The 24,715-nt window shown below is 23.9% G+C and overlaps 1 protein-coding gene across 1 annotated transcript in view; it reads right to left on the bottom strand.

Annotated features, from left to right (window-relative positions):
* The window catches only part of tna (tonalli), a 46,294-nt gene extending 22,732 nt beyond the window's left edge, over positions 1-23,562 (bottom strand). Inside the window, exon 1 of the mRNA XM_065506354.1 lies at positions 22,317-23,562. Within this exon, the coding sequence (XP_065362426.1) occupies positions 22,317-22,381 (65 nt within the window). The 5' untranslated portion in view covers positions 22,382-23,562. The remainder of the gene's footprint in view (positions 1-22,316) is intronic.
* Between the last annotated feature and the right edge of the window lie 1,153 nt (positions 23,563-24,715).

Raw genomic sequence — 24,715 nt, 5'->3', positions numbered from 1 at the left:
GGAAAATAAAACTGAAATAAAAGGAGGAACCTACAAAAAAATAATTTCAAAATACAACGACATTGGTTCATTGATCTGCAAGCATAGAAATAATCTTAAGACAAGTAAATTACACATTCCAAAGCCCAAAAAAAATTTAATCACTTGAACATTTTGTTGGAATTTGACTTGAATGCAAATGTAATTATGTTTTAAACTTGAAAAATATTTTTCAAACTCAAAACATATGGCTTGAATTTATTAGACAATGCTATTGTAATAAAGTGTAATACAACTGTAATTCAACTGCTTGACTACAATTCAAAGCTTGAATTACACTTGCTTTCAATTTGAATTCCAGTAAAAATGCTGGAAATTTTACTTTACTTCTTAAATTTGAAAAAAAAGTGGAAGACAAAAAAGCAAGACAAAGATCGCCCAGGCCTGCCAAAAAGTTTGAAGACTAAGAATTGAAGGAAGAATTGCCAAACTCAACAAGAGCTTGCAAAATCATTGGGAGCTACTCTAGCAGCAATTTCAAAATGTTTGCAAGCAGCTGGATTCATCCAAAAGCAAGGAAATTGGGCAACATACAAATTGAAACTGAGAGATATTGAAAAGACGATTTTGTATGTCTGAAATGATGCTTGAATGCAATAAAATAAAATAATTTTTGCACCGAATCATTACTTGCGATGGAAAATGGATCCAAAGCGAACACCGACCATCACAGGGAACCTTTACCGAATGCAACTGATTCGTTTGAAGCCAGCATTAGCCGAAAAACACCCACAATAAGCGGTCAGAAATGAAACAAAACTTTTAAAAAATTATACAAAATACATCGATATGACGTTACAACAGCGGTTGTGAATTGGGCTAATGTGTTTGTAAAATTATAGCATATGTTACAACTTATTAAAATTTCCTATATAATAACCCTGACTAGACAAATTTTTTTTTTAACAAAATAAAAAATTTTCCAAACATTTGTTGGTCTTCTAATTTAGTATAGATAAATAGGCAGGCATTGCATAAATACTAAAAAAAATGTTACTTTTTAACAAATTCCTAGAAACTGCTAACAACAATGAAACTGATCATTATTATCTTATCTTATCTATCTATGATAATAATTTTTGTTTTACACTTTTTTTTGTTTATTAATAATATCCATCAAATCATATTAACTAAAACATTTACTAAGGAAAACAAAATATAAATGACAAAATTTCTAGAATTTGTTTAAAAAAAAAATCATGTTGTTTTTTTTTTAAATTTTACTATTGATTATCTATCTATTAAAATAAAAATTTGTTTACGTTTAATTAGTTTTTTATTTTTCATTTTATATCTAAAAACTGCACACGTTTGTAATTATTAAATGTTAGTTTATAGTTGGTAATTTGTGTCTATTATTGAGAGAAGAAAAAAAAAATATAGTCAAGAAAAATACAATACAAAAAAAAATAAAAAAAACAACTAGAAAATATTTATATATTTATCTAATCATAATTTTTGTAACGTAAAAAAAGGTATTACGAAATGATATTTAGTTTTGTATTCATTTAAACGCTGTGATATTAGAACGACAACAACAGCAAAATGTAAAAAAAAATAATAAATAAATAACGGAGATAGGCAACCTAAAGAAATATTTAATAGATGTTTTGTAACAGTATTACAATATTGCTGGTTGCTAGCAAAAAAAAATAACACAGTTTGTTAGAAAAATGTAACATTTATATTTTGAAAATTTCTGTTATGACTTGTTTTACTTTTTTTTCAAGTTTATTTTTTTTAGTGTTGGCTTAACTTTTGCCTCCCACTGTTTTTTTTTATTTTAGCCCTGATGTTAATAACCTGTAACCATTGTTTGGTTTTGTAATATAGTTTTTGATCAATGTTTTTTTCTTGTTTTGTTTTGGCCCTCACTACTTTTTGTAGTTTGGTTATCTCTGTTTATTAAATAATATTAGTTTATAATGCAATTGTATTGAAGCAGAGATGCGGAAATATATGACTTTACATACAGACACACTATGAACAAGGTTGACAATGGAAATTTTATTTTTATTATTTTTTTTTTGTTTTTTTCATATCAATTGTTTTTGAAAAAAAAATAAAATAAGAATTACATACTCCCCTGCGGGAAATTACGTCCTGATGGAAATGTCAGTAGCAAGTGCAAATTCTGCAACTTTTTAATATCGGGAAATTTCAATACTACTATTTACCAAATATCCATCAAGTTTTTATACCCTTCACCATGAGTGGCAAGTGTCATTACGTTTGTAATTTCTACATTTTTCATTTGCCACCCCATAAAGTATAGATATTCTGGATTGTTATAGATAGCGGAGTCGATATAACCATGTCCGTCTGCCTCTCTGTGTGTTGAAAACAACTTACATACATGATTAATTCATCAATATATCCGCTATAGACCCGGTTCGGTTAAAAATCTAGAAAATCGAACCACAAATGGCTGAGATATTAGGAAAAAAACCAGGACAACAACAAAAGGTACTTTTTCGAATTTTTTTACAAATTGATGTTTTGATATTTTTATAATAATCAATTTCCCAAAATTTTTAAATTTTCAAAAAAGTACCTTTTGTTCTGCGGCTCCTCATATATGGTTTACTAGTCAGGATAGTAATAGGATATCTACACAGAGAAAACAGATTCGTAATAGCAACCGAATTTGTTGCCAATCGAATGATTCTACCTTAGTGACCGAATTTAACAGTTGTGTCTACAAAATTTTAGAAGTGATAACAAAAGTTTGGTTGCTTCAACCGTAATTCTTCTATATCAACTGACTTTCTGTTAATAGGACCGAAAAATTCTATGTGTGCAACCGAATCATTCGATGGGCAACAAATTCGGTTGCTATTTTAAAGACCTTTACAACGACATATATATATAACGCTATAGTAAGTCGGACCTACAATGACTCAAAATCGGGAAAAATATTTTTTAACCCGGATTTGTGTTTTTGTGTAGAAAATCAATCAGATATTCTGTCAAGCTGTCTTTCAAAACTTTCCTATTGGGATTTTTAAAATATTCTTGCAGAAATTTCTTATATTCTTCAATATGTATAACAAGTTATTTTTAAATGATCATAAATATTTATTTTTTGTATTTAAAAAATATATGTATGTAGCAATAAATAAAACCGCAAGTTGTATGTTTTATAACATATTTTATTAAATATGTATATGTACATTTTGAACAATTTATATTACTATTTATATTTGTCAACACTGATAAGTAAATATTTGTACAACTAGAAGGAAAATTGCAAGAGTCATGGCTGTACTTTCGACTACAAATGGGTTTTTCTAATGACGGACATTTTTTATCATGCTAAAGGAAAGATCAGTGATCGTCATAAAGAGATTGTAAAGCATAGAATGTTATAGGAAGAAATTCTGCTTCAATTTATTAATACACAAAATATTTGAAAAGTAAAGTTATTTTCAAGAATCTTAAAAAAGGATTTAGATCTTAACTTTGATCTTTGAGCCAGTTAGCTTGGCTACTGATTTTGTTTATAATAAGTTTCCTTGGCATTAGTTTTAAGTTTATGTAAATAACTGTTCGAGTTCGATCACTGGTGGAGAAGAGTGTCGATCTCTGGTTTAGATTAAAAAGAGAAAAGTTAGACTACAAAGCCAGCAAGAATACAGAATTATTAAAAGAAGTGAAATAAAATAATTGAGTATAATTTATTGAAACGAAATTTAAATTATTCTCTTTTTATCCTTTGTTTATATAAATTCAAACATTTTCAATATTTTTAAATACATTTCATTGAAAATTACAAGATTGTTTTATAGCATTATTATAAAGTTCAAATATTTTCATTATTGTTAAGATTTTTTCACTGAAATTGGCTTTAAATTAAACATTTTGTAAAAAAAATAATGAACTTAACCCTTTATTCTATTAAAATATGTAATTCGCCTAAAGTTATGCTTCTATTTACTGCTTTCATTTAACAATTAAAACTAAGGTGAGCAAGTGAGTACAAAAAGGGTACTCAAAAGTCAAGTACTACTTATTGTCTCATCTCATAGCAGAACAAGCAAGGTACAATTATTAGAAAGTACGTTCTCAATTATACATTCCCTATAACGTCAAACAAAAGAAAATTAGAAAAAACAAAACGAAATGACTAAGACAAAAAAAAAATTAATTAAACAAATTTTTGTGTATTTACTTTTTTTCGTGAAATATTCAATTCAAATTAAATTTTTTCCAAATAAATATGTGTTAGTTTTAATATAACGTGCAAAACATTGCGAAAACTAAATAAAAAGTGATTAGAGTAAATGCGTTATTTGACGTTGTAGGGGTAAATATTGAAAACTCTCCCTAATAATTGTACCTGGTTGGTTCTACCATGGTCTCATCTCATTATTTATTTAACTATGTTGAACAAAAAAAGTACCCACAGTAAAAACAAAAAATTAAAAATAAAATGCCAAACCAAAAAGTATCTGTGTTATTTTTATTTAACTACCTTTTCGTTCGAATGTCTATCTGTAAATAAATACAAAAAAAAATGCTGTGTGCCAAGCTTTTGATGGAAAAAAATATTTGTTTTAATACGAATACAGATAATAAATACTGATAAGTATTTTATTTTTATTATTTTGCAGAACAAAAGACAACAGAAGAAACATACAAAATATTTAAATTTGCAGTTGTTTGATGAGTAAATAGTATGATTTTTTTTTCAAAAGAATTAAATTAAATTTTTTTGAGAATTTTGAAAAATTCTTAAAATTTTTTAATTAGAATCAAATAGAAGTTTACTATTAAATATTTTTGAAACTGCTAATATTATTAAATTTCATATTTTCTTTTAATAACGTCATGGCTAAATTATGCTAAATTATTCATAATTAGTATCTATTTTTTATATTTATATATGTAAGTACAATATATAACAAAATATTATTGAATCTTTATCAATCATTATAAATTAAGTTAGTACAAAATATTTAATTTATTTTCTTTGGCATTTATATTGATAGCAGAAAATCAGTTTGTATTTATAGTACAACTCACTACCTGACTGCTTGCTGTTTAATTGGGTCGTTAAAATATTTTCAATTCTTATCGTCATGTGATTTTTTTTATATATTCATACATATATAAATTTATTCGTTTAAATTTGTTTATACATACATATATACATATGTGTTTATATATCTCTGCATTTGTTTACTATTATAGACGCTGTCTATACTTAATAAAAGGTATTAACTATTTCATTATGTGTTGTGTGTTAACACAAATGAAAACCGATATAAACATATAGAAAAATAGAGTGTTATTAGCTAAAGTTGAAATTATAAATATAAAATATTTATAGTTTTAAAGGAAATTTGTTATAATTTTGAAAATTATAAGCATAATAGCTGATTTTAGACAACTTTGGGTTCTCAATTCTAAAGCGAATAAAATCTGGAAAAGTTGACAATCAATTAATTAAAGGTTGGATTTTAATTTCAATATAAAAAAGGAAGCAATTTAAATTTTTCCAAAAAAAAATTTCCAAAAATATGAGTTCTACATTTTTTTTAATTTTCTGAAGCCTGTATTTAAATATGAAAATCTTTTATACATTTTTCTTAAGTAGACACCATGACATTTCAGTTGATATATGATAAGCCTAACTTTAATTAACCAAATGTCAAATAAATGGACTTAAATTACAATATTTTTTTCAAAACTTTACCAAGTTTATATGACCTTGAAGTGATTTAAGTTTGCATTCATTTATTTGCCACGAGGGAAAGACAAGTTAAATGTATTTTATATCAGTGGAAAGGAAATTTAGTCTGCTTTTCAAAAATGTATAAATAATTTTCTTATTTAAATATACAATAAAAATATTATAAATAAAAAAACAGAAAAACAATTTTTCATCCAAATTTTACTAAATAGCATTAAGTTGGCGTTCATTTGTTGGCCATATTTGGAAAGAAAAGTTAAACATATTTTATATCAATTGAAAGGAAATTGTATTTACTTTTGAAAAATGTTTAAATAATTTTATTATTTAAATAAACAATAAAAATATTATAAAAAATTTTAAAAAAATAGACAAATTTTAATTTTTTAAGTTTGTGTATATTTATTTGCCACGAGGTAAAGGCAAGTTAAATGTATTTTATATCATTGGAAAGGAAATTTAGTCTGCTTTTCAGAAATGTATAAATAATTTTCTTATTTAAATAAACAATAAAAATATTACAAAAACATTAAAAAAAAATAGAAAAAATTAAAATAATTTGAAAACAAAATGGCGATATATTGTATATCAATGGAAAGGAAATTGTGTATACTCTTCAAAAATCTATTAAAACTTGTTTTATTTAAATGTACAATAAAAATATTATAAAATACTTTGAAATAAAACAAACAAATTTAAAAGTATTTTTTGGTCCTTTTGTATGGCATGTTGAAAAGAAAGGGAAATTTATATTGTTATCAACAGAAAGGAAATTGTAGCTACTTTTTTCCAAATACAATTGTTAGCAGTCATTTTTTCATCATAATTGAAGAAACTTTTTATTAGAAATTATGCAATTATATATATTATTTGCAAAAGCCTAAATGTAGACTATATTAATTGTACAATAAACTGTAATCTTGGCTATTACTTATTACTGATTCTAATATAATTGATTTATCATTTAAATCTTGATTTAAAAACTTAAATTTCACAAAAATCCTTAATAAAAAATAAATTTTATATTGAACACTTTCCAAATTGAAATTTTTATAATGATTGGTTATATAAATTGATAAATATAGTTACTAGAAAATTTAACAAGATATAAAAACTATTTGCAAAGCTTAAATGTATGCTATACTAAATTCTACATTAATTAACCCATATTTTCTCAATCTCTGGTTATCGTTTTCGTAAAGATATATTGAGAGATTGAGAAAAGGGGGATAAAAGTATTCATGTTAAATACATTCTTTGCCGCTCCTAAATGTAGACTATTTTAAATTATACTTTAAACCATTGGTAGGCAAAAAGAGGCATTTAATTTGTGTGCTCTTTTGGATAAAGAATAAAATATCCACAACAACATCAAGAAACTGAATGAAATGTGTGTACTTTTACGATCTTTTGTTCACATTCGGGTTGTTTGACGAAAATCATCGTAACCTGAACAATATGAACGCCTACCATGGCTTTAAACTGATCAACATTTTTACTATTTATTACTTATTAATTAATTAAATTATTATAAATCTATTAACCAAATCTTAAAATCCCCATTGATATACATATTAACTTTTCTTTTTATATTTGTTAATTTTAAAACCAGTAATTGATCTTCTCTGCCATCAAAATTAAAACCGATAAAAATCTCAAATTACTATTGTCTACATATGTTTGGTTATTTTTTTCACATGTCAAATTCAAATACCAAAAACAAACTCTTAACACAGACGTCTGTCTGGTTTGAATTGAATGACCCTGTACAATAGAAATATGTAGTATGTAGTTGGGCAAGAAAAGGTGGTGGCGTTTATTTTCGAAAAATAAACTCAAAAATCAATTATTAAATGTTTGTAGCTTGTTTAAATTGTCGTTTAAGGGTTATTTTTTATTCAATAATTTACTGCTCGTATACAATGCAAAGCAAAAATGTGTTATAGTTTTGTGTAAATCGCTAAATACAACAAAATATTAAACAGCGTGTGACGATTTCAAAAATAAAAAAAACTATATAAAGAAACAAATATTTAACGTCATCATTAAATGAAGGTTAACAACATTAAAGCAATTATGATTATACCCCCGAAATACAAACAAAAACACAGATACTTTCAAACAAACTCATAGATACACTCACACATTCAAAGAAAAACTATACAAAATTAACATTATTTATAAACTTAAAGAGTAAACAATTTTCATATTTAAGAGTTTCCTACTTAAATGAGTTTGAAAGAGAATGATACAAAAATAAAGAGTAGAGCAGAGAATTCTTTATGGTAAATCCCTGAGACAAAGAGTTTGCAAGAGTTTTTCAACTAATGAAAGAGTTTGAAAGAGCAGCAAAGAGAATTTTAAAATAAAATGATCACAATTGGTGGTTCATTCTCTTTGTTGTTTATGTGTTTTGTTTTTGGCCTTTTTTGTCTGCATCATTGTGTTGAAATTATCATGGTTTTGCGCGTGCGTCTGTTTTGCAAATAAAATAATTATCTTATAGTTTTTATTTTTTGTTATTTTATTTGTATTAAAAGCCGTAAATGGTTACATGCTTGATGTGTGGCTGTTTTGCCTGCTTGCCTGCCTGCCTGATGCTTTTTTAATATATACAATTTTGTGGCAGAGTGTGTGTGTTTTTGGCTAGCCAGGCCTGGCCAGCTACCTTCAATTTTCGCCTGTTTAAGCGTAACCAAATTTATACAAAAATTAAATTGTTCAACTGACTAGTAGAGATGGCGGCAGTGCATTTGTTGTTCTATGCATTTCAATAAGTGGCTGAATTTGCTATGCCAGCAGTGAAGTGTAGTAGTTGAGTAAGTGAGTACTGTATGTATGACAACTGACTGACTTAATCTTTTAGCAATCTAAAAAAAACCCTAAAGGGGGTTGATTTTTGCCACCACTTTACTTTGGCTTAATGTTAATTTGTAAATTGTATGTATATAATTTGGTCATAGTTGTACCCTAAATAACATTTGTAATATGCGTCATATTTATTTATTTGTTTGATTGTTTGTTGTTCTTGATGATTTGGGAAGTTGTATGTTGGTTTTTTATTGAGTTCCCGTGTGAAATTCTTCCTTTTTGTTAAAAGAATTCCCCGTCTTTTTTTGTTGAATTTTTGCTACTTTTAATACGTATGACGCTTTTGTCTACATGTTTGGCTGTGGCGACTGACTGGTGGTGGTGGTAAATAATGACGCTTGTTGATGTTAAATTATTTGTTTCTTTTCTAAAATATATTTACTAAGTAAATGGTGGTGTGGTGTTGATGAGAAAGGTGGTGGCGCATACTTTTAACTATATTTTTTTGCACATTTTTTTTTTCATTTCAAACTCTGTTCAAAATTTTATACATACAACAATGTGTAAAAAGAGGTTACAAATGAAATCTTATGTTTTGAGTGGTGGTATTAATTTTTAAAGGGCCAGATGATATGATATTAGTATTAAAATTGTTATAAATCAAATAAGGGTGTTTAACAAACAAAGCAAATCAGCATTGAGGTAAATACAATAATATTAATAAGTTCCACAAAGGAAATTTAAGATGATATCCAAATAATTTAAGACATTAACTTTTGGAAAACAAACTTATTGATAAAGGTTAATTAAGAAAAAAAGTTAAATTTTAAGGATTTTGTTATAGAATTTGAAAAAATCAATTATTTACATTGTTTACTTATCGAAAAATTGTTATTTACTTGAGGTAAATTTACACAAATTAAGAAAAAAATCTTAATATTTAAAAATGTTCATCTTGCCAGGTTAAAAAACCAATTTTTTACATTTGTTTACATTGTTTACACATGGAAAAACAATTGTTTACCTAATGTAAATTTATACAATTTAAGAAAAACATCTCAATATTTAAAATTTTTCTTCTTGTCAGGTTAAAAAACTATTTTTTACATTTGTTTACATTGTTTACACAAGGAAGAAAATTATTTACATGATGTAAATTTACACAATTTAAGAAAAACATCTCAATATTTAAAAAAAATTTCAATGTAAATTTTTTTTTACATTTGTTTACATTGTTTACACATGGAAAACCATTATTTACATGATGTAAATTTACACAATTTAAGAAAAATTCTTAATATTTAAAAATTTTCTTCTTGTCATGTTAAAAATCTATCTTTTACATTTGTTTACATTGTTTACACATGGAAAAAACATTATTTACATGATGTAAATTTACACAATTTAAGAAAATATTTTAATATTTACAAATTGTAAGCAATAAATTGCATAATTACAATATCTTTAATTTAAAATAATTGTATACCTAAGGTTTACCTAATATGTAAATAATTAAAAATTATAATTTTTAGGTAATTTTTAGAAAATTATTTGAGTTTTTGTAAAATTTTTTTCCCAATTTTTACACTTTGTAAAATATGCAAACAATTTTTGCACTTTGTAAAATATGCAATCAATTTAAGTTATACGATTTCTATGGTATTTTCAACCATTTTACTTAAATTATTTAATCATTTTAGCGAAATGTAAAAATTTGGTAATTTGGTTGACACTATGTAAAATACATAAACAATTATTAAATTAAATTATTAAGTAATATTTATCAATTTAATGGTGTTTTCAAATATATTTACATGATTTTTTGGAAATTTACATAATATAAACAATTAAGTAGAACATGTAAACAATGGAAAGTTTATGTTTTAAATATGTAATTTTACTATTTACATTGAATAAAATATGTTAACAATTAAATATGGTAATTTTTTTTTAACTATTTCACAAATTGTAAGCATTTTTATTTTATGTCAACATTTATGTAAAACAAGTAAAATTCAAAAAATATTTGTTTTGTTATTTTTATGGATTTAATAGTGCTTTTAAACATTATTAACAGATTTTTTGAAATTTACCTAATGTAAACAATTAAGTAAATTATGTAAACAACGTATAAATTTGGTTATTTTTGATATATTTAGTTGATGTTAACATTTAGGTAAAATACGAAAAAATTTCAAATATCGATTTTTACTTATTTTTATAAATTTAATAGAGTATTTACCTGGTTTATGAAAATTTACATAATGTAAACAAATAAGTAAATTATCTAACGAAAAAATTTCAAACATAAAGTTTTACTTATTTTTATAAATTTAATGGAGTATTTACCCGGTTTATGGAAATTTACATAATGTAAACAAATAAGTAAATTATTTAAACAATAAAAAAATTCATATTCTTAATAAATTATATAGATCTTTTAATATTTTGGATTATTTACACAAATTTGACTAAAATTTACATGAGGTAAATCGAATATGTAAACAATTAAATATAAACATTTTAGTTTTTGCTAATACAATTTAAAATATTTTGATGTATTCAGACAAGTTTTACCCTAATTTACTTGGTGTCAATAATTGTGTAAACTATATAAATAATTAAAAAATCATACAATTTACAAATTTATTGATAAAAAAAATATGTAAACAATTGAAAATATTCAATTTCTATGCTGATAGAAATAGAAAACAATAATAAATTTATATTTGGTGGCTTGGATATATTTATTGCAGTATCTTAATTATTTACATGATGTAAACAATTAAAAAAGTAGGTATATATTTGGAAAATTATAAAAAGTTTTTATTGATTTTATTTTACATATATATTTTTTTAAGAACTATGAGTTTGTTCTAATTATTTTCAATGTAAGTTGCCTTACATTATAATAAACTTATACTATATCGCACTTGATCAACAAGAGGGTATTAACTCAAAATTTTAAAATTTTCAGTAGAGGTTAAAAACTGTTTGTTGTTACATTTTAAGAGAATTTGAAAATCTGAATACATAATAGTATATAAATTCCATTTAAAAATATAATTACATTGTTTTTCTTTTAAATTTTTCCAATTATTGCAAAAAAAATCTGTTTTTTGAGTTAATACCTTTTTTCTGAAAAAATGTGAACAATTTTATTATAAAAAGAGTCACATTTCGAATTAAAATCATAAAGTAAAACAAATTTTATCAACAAAACAGTATCAACTCAAAATACAACCAAATATAAATAAAACAATTTGATTATTTTTAACTGGAATAAAGGCTCAACTCAAAATAATACCTTTTTTATGAAAATATACGATGCATTTCTATTTCAACTTTTGTATTAACTCAAAATAATACCTTTTTGTTGTATAAAAGTAGTCACTACATTATCATGAAAATGGTCTCAAATGTTGTTTTCGAGATGAAAGAGTAATCGGAATACGTTGAAATGTTTACAGTAGATAGATATTGATGTTGTTAGTTGATTTCTTGAAAAAAGTGAAATTTTCAAAATTTTGAGTTAATACCCTCTTGTTGATCAAGTGCGATATGTAATAATTTATTACAGATCCATGTTGCCACATTTCATTTCTAATAAAAAACAAACGAAATCTGTTCATTGTTTCGTTGATTTTTTCCAAATGTTTATTTAACTAGCTATTATAAAACCAAAAACATTAAATACAAAATTTCGTATACAACGAAATCATACTATTTAACATAATTCAAAACATAAGAAGTAGAAATTATTTTCACACACTCCGTGAAGAATGAAGAAAACCAAAAAAAGACATAAAACATTTCCCCCTACATTCAGTCATTCAATCATTGATTAAAAATATAGCATATTTCCTCAATATATAAAAACATTCAAATACACAAGACAAATAGGCTGGAAGTGTAAACATAGATACATACTTACATACATATGTAGTATGTATAACAATCTTTAAGGAATTTATGAGCTCTTTAGGTTTGTATCATTATTATATTACAATAATAAATAGAACAACAACTAAACCAAAAAAAAAAAACTAAGAATGAATTTCCACTTACATACATATAACAAAAACAAGAAAAATCTGGCACGTACACCAAAAAAAAATAAATAAAAGAAATTATCAAAAGAATTTTCCTGGTTGTATTTGTATTTATGTAGTTTTCCCTTCCTTCATTCAATGTATTATTTTTGTTTTGTTTACAACCAACATACAATTTTCCCACTACTTCATTTCTTGCTTTTGTTGTTGCCATTGTAGTTTTTCTTCATTTTCATTCTTCATTCGTCTATTATTAAGAATATCATCAATTTTTTTTTTGTTTCTTTCTTATAATACAGATTTTACAAAGAATTTCCCAGACCTTTATAATTTTTTTTTCTTTTTCTCTTATTTCTTTTCCCCGTTTCCATTGCTTGGTTTCAAGCATAAGAATGTTTTCTTGGGAATATTTTTTACCCCTCTACACCAGCGCTCTATACACAAAGTACATACAACAACAAAACGAAAAAAAGTGGAAATATTACAGAAACAACTGGAAAAATTTGTATGTATTTTGGTGTACTACTAGCTAGATAGATATGCTAGATACAAGAAAAGGTCAGTCATGCAGTCACTCAATATTTTCGTCTTTGTATGCAAGACTTACTGACGATTTGGGTACATATATATGACAGACTGACTGACAGACTAGCTGACTAAATGATTTAAAGGTAAAATCTACAAAAAAAAAAAAATAATGGTTCAGAGCAAAGCTGGTAACTTTGAGACATTTTTGAGATTTTTTTTTTAGCAAATTATGTGCGGTAAATATACTTTGAATACAGGCTTATTCCTGTTCTCACTTTCACCATATTCTCAGGTTTTTGGATGAGTGATTACTACAAATTTAGCTGGAGAATTCTTGTAATATGTAACTATGTTTGAAGGTATCTTGTAAAAACTTATTTTATGAATTACACCAATAATGTACACCAAATGTTTTCCCAAATAGAGCTGAATATAGATTTCCTTTATTTAGAGCATAGAACTATAAAGGATATTTGTAACTAAAAATTACCTTATTAGAGGATTATTGTTTAAAAAAAGGAACTCGGCAGTATATTTTATATATAACATGTTGAAATTTTTTTTTAATTTAACAAGTTTTGTAGGGCTTTTCCGAATAGAGCTGAATATTGATTTTATTTATTTGGAGAATATAACTCTAAAGGCAATTTTTAACTAAAAATTTGTTTATTAGAGGTTTATTTCTTGAAAAGGGAACTTAGCAGTATGGTTTATGTATAACTTAAATTTTTAAATTTAAAACGTTTTTTAATAATGATATAAATTATGTTTATTTTAAAAACAACATAAGTTTTTGTCAAAAAAAATAAATAATTTCATTAGCTTATAGACAAATGCAGCAGCTACTAGAATGTGAAATTTTTACTTAAATGGTTTTTATCTAATATTTTCAAATAGACCAACAAAGTTTGTCCTTCAAATGATCGGTTAAGATGGGATTTTAAAAAACTTCGATTTATAATTGAAAAAGATCTATTTATTTTATCATTAACTTATTGAAAACATTATAAGCTACCTAAAACCATTGAAATTTTAAATTTTGTGTAGAAAATTCTATAGAAAATTGTGTGTATCAGTTTTCTTAATCAGAACTATGATATTTCAACCGGAAATTTTGTATATAACAATTTTTCTGTCGGAAATTTCGTGTATAACAGTTTGTTCTATCCGAAACCTTTGAGTATAACAGTGTTTTCTATCGAAAATTTCATGTATAACAGTTTTTCCTATCGAAGATATTATATAACAGTACAATTATCTTAAATTTTGAGTATAACAGTTTTTTATCTGTGTATAACAGTTATTTATATCATAAATTTAGTTTTTCATATAGAAAATTTCATGTCTAACAGTTTATTCTATTGGATATTTTATGTTTTATGTATAACAGATGGGTTATCTTAAATTTTGTGTATAACAATTTTTGCTATCGGAATTTATATGTATAACAGTTTTTTCTATTGGATATTTTATGTATAACAGTTCAATTATCTTAAATTTTTTTGTATAACAGTTTTTGCTATTTTTGTGTATAACAATTTTTCTATAGGAAATTCGGTGTATAACAGTTATTTATATCAGACATTTTGTGTATAACAGTTTTTTCTATCCGAATTTTCAGTAAAACAAATTTTGCTATCGGAATTTTTGTGTATTACAGTTTTTTCTATTGGAAACTCTGTGTATAACAATTATTTATATCAGAAACTTAGTGTATAACAGTTTTTTCTATAGAAAATTTCATGTATAACAGTTCAATTATCTTAAATTTTGTGTATAGCAGTTTTTTTCATCTGAATTTTAATGTATAACAGTTATTTATATTAGAAATTTTGTGTATAACAGTATTTTCTATTGGAGATTTTATATATAACAGTTTTTTCTATGAAAGATTGTTTGTAGAACAATATTTTCTATATAGAAAATTGTGTGTATAACAGTTTGTCTTTTATACATTTTGTTTATAGCAGATTTTCTCTTGGACATTTTGTGTATAACAGTTTTTTCTTTAACAAATTTCGTGTATAACAGTTAAATTTTAGTGTTAGGAGCATGATAAAATACTATTTGTGTATAAAAATTTAATTTCCCATTCCTGCTATACTTGCACAATTGAAGTTAAATATGAAAGAGTATTTGTGTATACATGTAAGTCTGTATAGTCTATGCTCTTCATTGTAATCGTATTGTTGTAATGATTATTTACAGTTTGTTTATTTCTTTGTCTGGTAATTTAAAATAATAATTTCTTTACAACGTACGTACTTAACTTTACTTTACATATTACGATGTTTTACGGTTTCATAAATGTAGAAAATATTTGGAGTTTTTCCCATTAAATGTTTGGCTCTTAACTGAACAGAAAAACATATTTACACACAACATTCCTACACATGCCACGCAATTTATGAGGAAGCAGCAGCAGCAGCAAAAAAACACACAGATACTCTACATATATAAAAGTTAAGAAGGTACATCTTATTATCGTGTTTTTTTACGGTTTTTATTCCAAAACATCTACATAAAAGTACATAAATATGTATGAATATAGGTATGTATCTTTGAGTGTGTTTAATATATTTTTTTTGGTATTTAGATGTTTTATTAAAAGCAGCTTATGTTTTAAAGTAGGTAGTAATTGTTTTCTTTTTTGTCTTCGTTTTGTTAATATTATCAGTTTTTTTTGGGTTATTCTCATCGCACTGATGTTTTTTTGTCTTACTGTTGCTGTTGCTTTTGATAATGTTGTTGTTATTGTAGAGTATGTACCTATGTATGGTGTTGTTGTTGTTATTTTATATACAGGTGTTTGTTGTGATACCTTTACTTGGTTGTTTTGTAAGGTTTATACTTCATTTGGTTATTTTTTGGCACAAAAAAAATATATTTCATTTTTGTAGTTTTAGGGTTTTTATTAAGAAATTTGAGTTTTTTTTTGGGTTTTACGAAGTACAGTCTGTGCAAAAATTATTGTGTGGCATAATTACAAATCATTAGGAGTTGAAATTGCATAATAAATATGTTATTAAAGTTAAATAATTATTGTCAATTATTTCAGAATTTGTTTCTTATTACCAGGGAAACCAAAATATGCAAATGCATGTTTTTTCTGGTGAGTCTAATGAGCACATGGATAAGATATTTACACGTTTCAGAACTATTTAAGAATTTTGGCATCGATTTGTTAGTGCATATTTTTGCATATTTTACCCATAAATACATATTTTTGCATATATTTGTTTTAAGAGCATATTTATGTCATATTTTGCGTTTTTAGAGCATATTTTACTGTTTAATAGCATATTTTGAGTTTATCAAAAACAAATATTGTCTTACTTATTTTTCGCTGTTGTGTTACAGGTTTTTACTTCCTTTGTTTAAAATTCAAAATTGAAAAATAGATGGCTTTTCACAAAAAAAAAAAAATTAAAAAACAGAAATTTTTTTAAAATTTAAAATAACAATTCAAAAAATTTTTTTATCCAAAAAATGAAAAAACTGAAAAAAATGTTTGTTCACCTAAAAATATTTAAATTTTTTATTTTGAAGTATAATTAGGTGAAGGGTATATAGATTCGGCACAGCCGAATAAAGCTCTCTTACTTGTTTTAATATAAAATAAGCACTATTTTAATAATAGCTCCATCTAAATATCAAATTTTAGTTCTAATTCAAACTTAACCGTTCTAAGTGTTAAAGAAATATTGTCTTTTAAATTTGCTCCTGTAACATCAGTTGATGTCGAAAGAACATTTTCTATGTTTAAAAATGTTTTCAGATCCAATAGACAACGATTTTTATTTGAAAATTTAAGTAAATTTTTTTTGGTTAAAAATTTTGTAAAAGATTGTTTTTTTAAGAGCATATTTTTTAAATTTTAAGAGCATATTTTAAAGTTTTTACTGCATATTTAAAGCGCCTAAAACGCTTTTTTTAGAGCATATTTCCGGTTTCCCTGCTTATTACATATTTTGAAGAATTTTAAGTTCTTGAACCAAAACTTTTTTGTTGTAAGATAATAAACTTGCTTTAATTTATTTACCCCCATTTCATTAATGATTCATTGATGACATGTTAACAGGTTAACGATAAAGCCAAACAAATGAAGTATTTATTTATACTCGTAAAGTATTATTTGAAACTACAATACATAATTCTTCAATGATTTTGTATATCTATTTTTTTGTACAATATTTCAACATACAGACATTGAAGAAAAAGTTGAAATGATAAAAAAACAACTTTAAAATGTTTTTTTTTTGTATTGACCCCAAAAAAAAATTATACAAACAAACCGTTAAATATTTTTTTGTTTTTCGCTGTATTCAATAGATAAGAATTTTATGAAATAAACAAAAACAACAGCACACACAAAAAAGCACCTCATGAAAAACAATTTGATAAAAAAAACCAACAAAATTTAGGTGACACTAACAAAAAAATATTTACGATTTAATGCTTAATTTATCTATAGCAAATACAATGAAAACAAAATTAACAATTTTAATTAAAACAAATCAACAAAAATTAACCAAAATTTTTAACAAAATTAATAGAAATAAAATAAAATGTTAGAATTTGTGCTATTTTATTTAATAATTCTAAAAAAAATCATAATTTTCATTTAAAATATTCAAATTTAACGTTTAAATTCATTACTCTTAAAAACCTGTTGTAAAATGCAGCATTTTCTTACTCTTTTACATAAACAAGAGCATATTACAAACAATAACAACAACAACAATATTATAAAGAGAAGAATGCAATCTCATGTACAGACACACATTCATGCATACCAAACACCCACAAGCATTAAAACAACAACAATAACACTGTGCAACTAATTTGTAGTAATAATGATGAAAAATATGACAATTTTTCATAGGGAGATTTCACAGAAAGGTTCATAACTTTGTAAATAATTGAAGAATTTTAAAGATTTTTAATAAAATTTTTTAACAAGACTATAAGGAATATTGTATTTAAAATTTTAAGAATTTTGTTCAAATTCTAAAGAGATTTAAAAAGATTTTAAATCAGTTCGCACTCATTTTTGGCCAATAAAAATATAAATAAAGAAATCAGACAGAAATGAAGACAATTATTACCTTATAAAAAAAATTGTATACAACAGAACAAAGAATAAAATTGATTTAAAAATACTTAAATGTATAAAGACAAGAAATAAAAAACGCAAAAAAGAAAAAAATTCACAAAATTTGCATTTTTTAAAAGGAATACTTTGAACTTAAAAAAACCGCACTCACACTTATGGATACAAATACACACACACTTATTTATATGTAAATAAAAAAATAAAAAAAACATCCAACACTTCATACTCAATTAACGGTCGTTTAAAAAGCCATAAATTATAAAGCAAATTTTTTAATTTGTGGTGGTTTTATATAAATTATATTAAACTAAATAATACTAATATGTAATAATAATATAAATAACAATGTAAAGGTGTTAAGTGTTGTAAAATAAAGAAGAAATTAACGATTATTTATTTAAAACTAATAAACAAACAAAGTTTGTAACAACAAAAATTGTAAATAAAATATCTAATTAATGTTTTTGTTTATTTTTTTTGTTTTTGTTTTTTGGAGGGTAAGGAAAATTTTTTGAATAAATTATAATAAAACTTAAAGAAAATTAAGAATTTTTTTTAAATTTTTGTATTTTTTTTAAATTTTTTTGATGACAACAATTAGATATTTTACCTCAATTTTTCAACAATTGTTTAGACGTGGTTGTTGGTTTTTGTTGTTAATAATTTTTGCAACTTTTTTCTCTAACTTTTACGTTTTAGTTGTAGATGTTGTGTTTGCGTTTTTGTTTATTTAGTTGTTTGTTTTTATTGGTTTTTTTTAAAGTTTATTTTACAAACTGCTAGAATATTGAAAGATATAGAGAGATTGTTATGGTTAAGATTTAAACATGGAATGTAGAGCGAAGTGGTAGGTAGGTGTTTAAAATATATTTTGAAGATTTCTTTAAATTTGTTTTTAGATTTGTTTTACATTTTTAAATTAAATTATTATATAAACTTTGAGATTTTTTATGTTGATTTTTTATGTCATTCCCAATAAGCATTTTTACTGGAATTCAAGTTGAATGCAAGTGTAATTCAAGCCTTGAATTATAGTCAAGCAATTGAATTACAGTTGTATTACACTTTATTTCATTAATATTCTCCAGTAAAAAGGAAACATAATGTTTAAAAGTGTAATTCAAGCCTTGAATTATAGTCCAGCAATTGAATTACAGTTGTATTATACTTTATTTCATTAATATTCTCCAGTAAAAAGGAAACATAAATTTGAAAAATATTTAATTTTTCAACAAAATGTTCAAGTGCTTGAATTTTTGGGGCTTATTGGGTTTATTATTTGTAGAGTTTATCAAATTTATATATGCTTTTCTTTCTATTTATTATTTTAATTGTTTATTTTTGTTGTTATTTGGTTTTATAATATTTTGTTAGATGTTTATACTTATTGTCTTATTTAAGTTTATTGTAATTGAATTTTGATTATTTTTGTTTTATCAATACTAAGTTTTTTTTATAAAAAAAAAATGATTTTCAAAATTGTAGTTTATTTATTAATTTTAAATTTTTTTTAAAATTGAATTTAGTTATTTATAGATAATTTATGGTAATTTTTTATTCATTGTTTTTTATTCGAGTCATTTCACAGTTTTTATTTAAATTGCAGGTGATTTACAATATTAAAGATTTATTGAAAATAAATGTTTGTTATGATGTTTTTAATTGCAATTTTGATGCAATTTTTTCAAATTTTTGAAAAATTTATGGATTTATTTTTATAACAATTATGGTTTATTTAAAACATTTTAAGTTGTTCTCTCAATTTAGTTCATTTTCACATTTGTTTTATCTAAAATTGTTCCTAATTGATATTTATATCCAGTTTTTAGTTGTTCATACATTGCAATGCAATTTCTTGTAAATTCTTTAAAAAAAACAGCTGATTTTATAACACTTTTATTTCACAATTTCAAGACCAATGTTTGTGCAACCAATTTTGTTTACTAATTCTAAATTTGTTTGTTGTAAACAAAGTTGTAAACAGCTGAAAAATCTGTTCAGTGTTCAGTTTTTTTTTTTTTGATTTTGGGAATATTTTGATAGTTTTTCGCTTAAACCCCATCCCATTTTGAGAGAACAGTTTTAGTGGTAATATTTTTTTCAGTTACACTTCAGAACACTTCAACAATTTATTTCGAAATTAATTTGATTCCATTTAATTAAGAGTTTTCGTGCAATTATCTTCATATAGATTTGATTTTAACTTTATACAAACAAATATTTCACTTTCGATGGAAAAACAAATTAAAACGTTTTGAAATTACAGTTCAAAACGGTTTGTGAACTTGACGAATTTTCGTTTAGGGATTCAATCACTATAAAATCTGTTTAAGAGAGTTCCTTACAATTTTGAAAATCATTTAATTAAAGTACTTGGTTTTTGGGGTTCAATCACTATTTTAAAATCACAATTTTGAAAATCATTTAATTTGATGTTCTAAGTGGCTAATTTTAAGTCATTTTAAACATTTGTTTAGAGTTCTAGGATTTTAACACTGTCAGTATTCAGATTTTTTTTAAAAAAAAAAAAAAAAAAAAAAGATTTTTGAGTTTTTACACACAATTTTCACAAAATTTGTCAAAGTTTTCCAATTCTTTAATTAACATTTTAAAGTTCTAATTTTTAATTTCAACAAAATTTTGAAAAAATATTTAGATTTTTGAGTTTTTACACACAATTTTCACAAAATTTATCAAAGTTTTCCAATTCTTTTATTAACATTTTAAAGTTCGAATTTTTAGTTTCAACAAAATTTTGAAAAAAATATTTAGAATTTGTTTTTGTAATAAATCACTGAATTATTATTTTAAGACACTTTGATATGTTTAAATTTGGGTTTTAGAGGACAATTTTATACAAAGACTAAAAACAATATTTGAAAATTCCATGTTTTTAAAAATGTTCACATTTTGAAAAAATTTCAATATTTTGAAATATGTTCAAATTTAATTTTAACAATATTTAGAAAAATATTTAATACACTTAATTATAATTTTCAAAAATTTTAATTTTATTTCAAAACTTTTTTTTAATTTTTTTTTCGAAATAGTTTCTGTTTTAAATTTTTTTTAATTTTTAAACACATTTTTAATAAAAGCACATTATTTTGTAATATAAAAAATTATTTATTTTTAATTTAAAAATTTTGAACTTTTTTTAAAAAAAATTTTATTTTGAAATGCTTTATAAAATTGTTATTTTTAATTTAAAAATTTATTTATTTTTTAAAAAAAAATTTAAAAATTTTTAAAAAAACATTTCAAAATTTTTATTAAAAATTCCAAAATTTTTATTAAAAATTCCAAAATTTTTATTAAAAATTCCAAAACTTTTATTAAAAATTCCAAAATTTTTATTAAAAATTTCATTATTTTTTAATATTTTCCAAAATTATTTAACACAATACAACATTTACACTTAATTTATTTAAAAATAATTTGTCCATTTTAAACTTTTTCAATATTTTTTTATTTTGAAATTAAAATTTTTTTTAAAAAATTCTATTGTTTAGAATTTTCAAATATTGTTTTCAGTATCAACAATTATGTAAATCACTTTTTCATAAAATTAATTTTAAAGTTTTAACAGTTTTTAAATCACATTTTCTAGACAACAAAATGTTAGTTTGAATATTTTTTAATGTTTTTCTAGTTCACTTTTCGAAATTTTGTAGAAAATAACTAATTTGTTAATTTTTTTAATATTTTCAGATTTAAAATGTCAATTAAAAAAAAATATTTTAACCAGTTTTGAATTTTTTTTTAAATCAAATAGTTTTTATAAAAAATCTATGACATTTAAATTTATTGAAAAAAAATTTTGTTAAATTTAAATTCAATTAAATTTTAAAAACTCAATTAATATATTTTTATTATTATTATTCTCAACACACTTTCAATACCACATTCAATATGTTTAAACACAATCTCTCTTTTAAACCAAAAAACAAAAATAAAGAAAACAATAATTCTTTAATTATCACTTTAAGTTGTCGTTAATTTAATTTTCTTTGCAACACTTTAAACACCTGTTTTGAAATCAGCCTTTAGTTTTTATGTTTTTTTGAAAACTTACTTTTTGGAATTACGTTTTGTTGTTTGTTTCGAAAACATGGGAATTTTGTCAACAATTAATTGCATGTCTTAAAAATCCGGGGGTCAATTAAAAAGATTTGAGAATTTTTTTGTGGCTCATTAAAAACAAAAAAAATTCTCAACAATCCAAAATAAACAAAATTGTTTTGTTTGAATGAATGTATGATTGATTTGATTTGTTGGTATTTAGTTTAATCCATTAGAGCTGATTTTTGTTATTTGTGGTAGTACTAGTTTAGTAGCAGTAGTAGAGTTGTTGTAGTTAATCCAATAAATGTTAAAGATTTTTGAGATTATTTTTGTTTATTTTTTTATTTAGGTTTTTAATACTGTTTGTGATGAAATGTAATCCAGAGTTTTGGTTGTTTTTTTCACGTTTGTTTATTTGTTTTTCTTTTAAAAATCAACAGGAACTTTTTTTATGATTAAAAATTAATATTTGGGTTTAATTTTTTTCTTAAATTTTCTTTATTTGGAATTATTTTCTTTAAAAACTTTTTGAATACTGTTTTGTTTTTTGATTTTTTTTTAATAAATTTTCTTGCTCACAGAAATACTTTAGATATTGTGTTGTTTGTTATAGTTTTCACATTTAAAACTTTTCTTTTACTTTTTCTGTTAGTTGTTTTTGTTTTTATTATTATTACAATTTTTTTGTTTGTTTATAATAAAATTTATGTATATAATTGTGTGTTTTTTTATACTTTTTTTTGAATAAGACTTTTTCTTTCAATTTTCTTCTATTGGCCAACCAGCTTTAATGTAAATGCTTTTTTAATTTGTTTTTTATTTATTTATAAAAAACTAAAACTTGGTAAACAAAAATTTCACTTGCTACACTTCACTTGTCATCTAAATTAACCGGTTTTTTTATTTTTTGAAATAAAAAAAAAAATTCAAAATTGAATTTTCTTTAAAAAAAAGATTTGTTTAATTATTTTTGTATTTAATATTTTTTTGTAATAATTTTTTAATTAATCAGTTTTTACAATTTATTCTTTTTTTTTATTACAATAATTTTTGTTTTGTGTTTGACTTAATTTGCTTGTTTATTAAATATTTTAACCGTGTCACGCGTTAGATTTTCAAAACATGACGACATTTGACAGCAGCCAGAAAGGAACTAAACAACCGCCAGAGTCACGACACCGCACAAAACTCACTGACTGACGACAATGGCGATTATGAAGACAACAAAACGTATGAAACGACATCGACATTATGAACAATAATAAAATGAAAAAAAAAGCAGAAAAAAAAACAAACAAACACACAGATACTCTTGTGCACACACACAAATAAATACACGAATTGAAAAATACACAAGAAAAAACATCTACTCTATACAGTTTGTGCATAGAAAAGCTGGTCGGTTGATTTGTCGGGCGGGCAGGCAGGCAGGGAAGTAAGTTCACAACATTTATTACCAAAATGTTCGTATTAAACGTTTCATACTTCATGACTTCTCTTCACACTCGCTGATACATGTATCTGTATCTATTGTAGTTGTTGTTGGTGTCGCTGCTGCTGCTTTAACACAATCACGTACATATTTATAAATGAATCCGAACAACAAGCCAGATAGAGATACACTTTCTTTACACTACATACCTTTTTTATTATTATTTTAGTTTATTTTTTTTTTATTATTTTCATCATCAGCATTCCATCAAACTTGTTTGAAGTGTACTGTCACACCATCTCATTGTGCTGTGTGTAAATCTATAGCAAATTATCAAACTTGTAAATACATGTTGTATGTTGTGGCCAGTTTGATGACTTTTGCTAGATAAGTTGTATCAAATTGAAAAAGCGGAACAACAAACAGAAAAAAAACACCAAACTCACAACAAACACCAAAGTAAAAAAATAAACAAATTAAAATATTTCATTTTGCCCTGTGTGCAAAGTACGGTGGGTCACATGTTGAAAGGATAATTAAAGGTATAAATATCAAGCAGGTATCTTAAGGACACAACAATAGGTAGATTTTTTTAATTGTGGGAAAATACAGATTGAACAAAAATATTGAAATTAGATCTAAAAATTAATTGTAAATTAAAACAAACTTTTCACATACACAACGGAAAAATGTAAAAATTTTGAAATAAAGAACACTTCAGTGCTAAATTTACTTAGATCTTCTTCAGCATAACGTTCCTAAAAAGTTTATATAATCTTCTGCTCTCTCCTCAATATACAATATAATATATGTATGTATTTAAGGTCAATCAGAGGTTGGACCCTATTCACGCCTAGCTTGTCTTCGTTCTAGGAAAATATGTAGTGCGAAGAGGAATGAAGAAGTTGTGTCTCTAGACATTGGATTTAAATTTTATTCCTTTGGAAGTGACAGGAAAGATATTTGTGACTAAAGAC

This window comes from Calliphora vicina, chromosome 3 (assembly GCF_958450345.1).
Source record: "Calliphora vicina chromosome 3, idCalVici1.1, whole genome shotgun sequence".
NCBI classification, from domain to species: domain Eukaryota; kingdom Metazoa; phylum Arthropoda; class Insecta; order Diptera; family Calliphoridae; genus Calliphora; species Calliphora vicina.
This window is presented reverse-complemented; position numbering and strand designations above follow the sequence as displayed.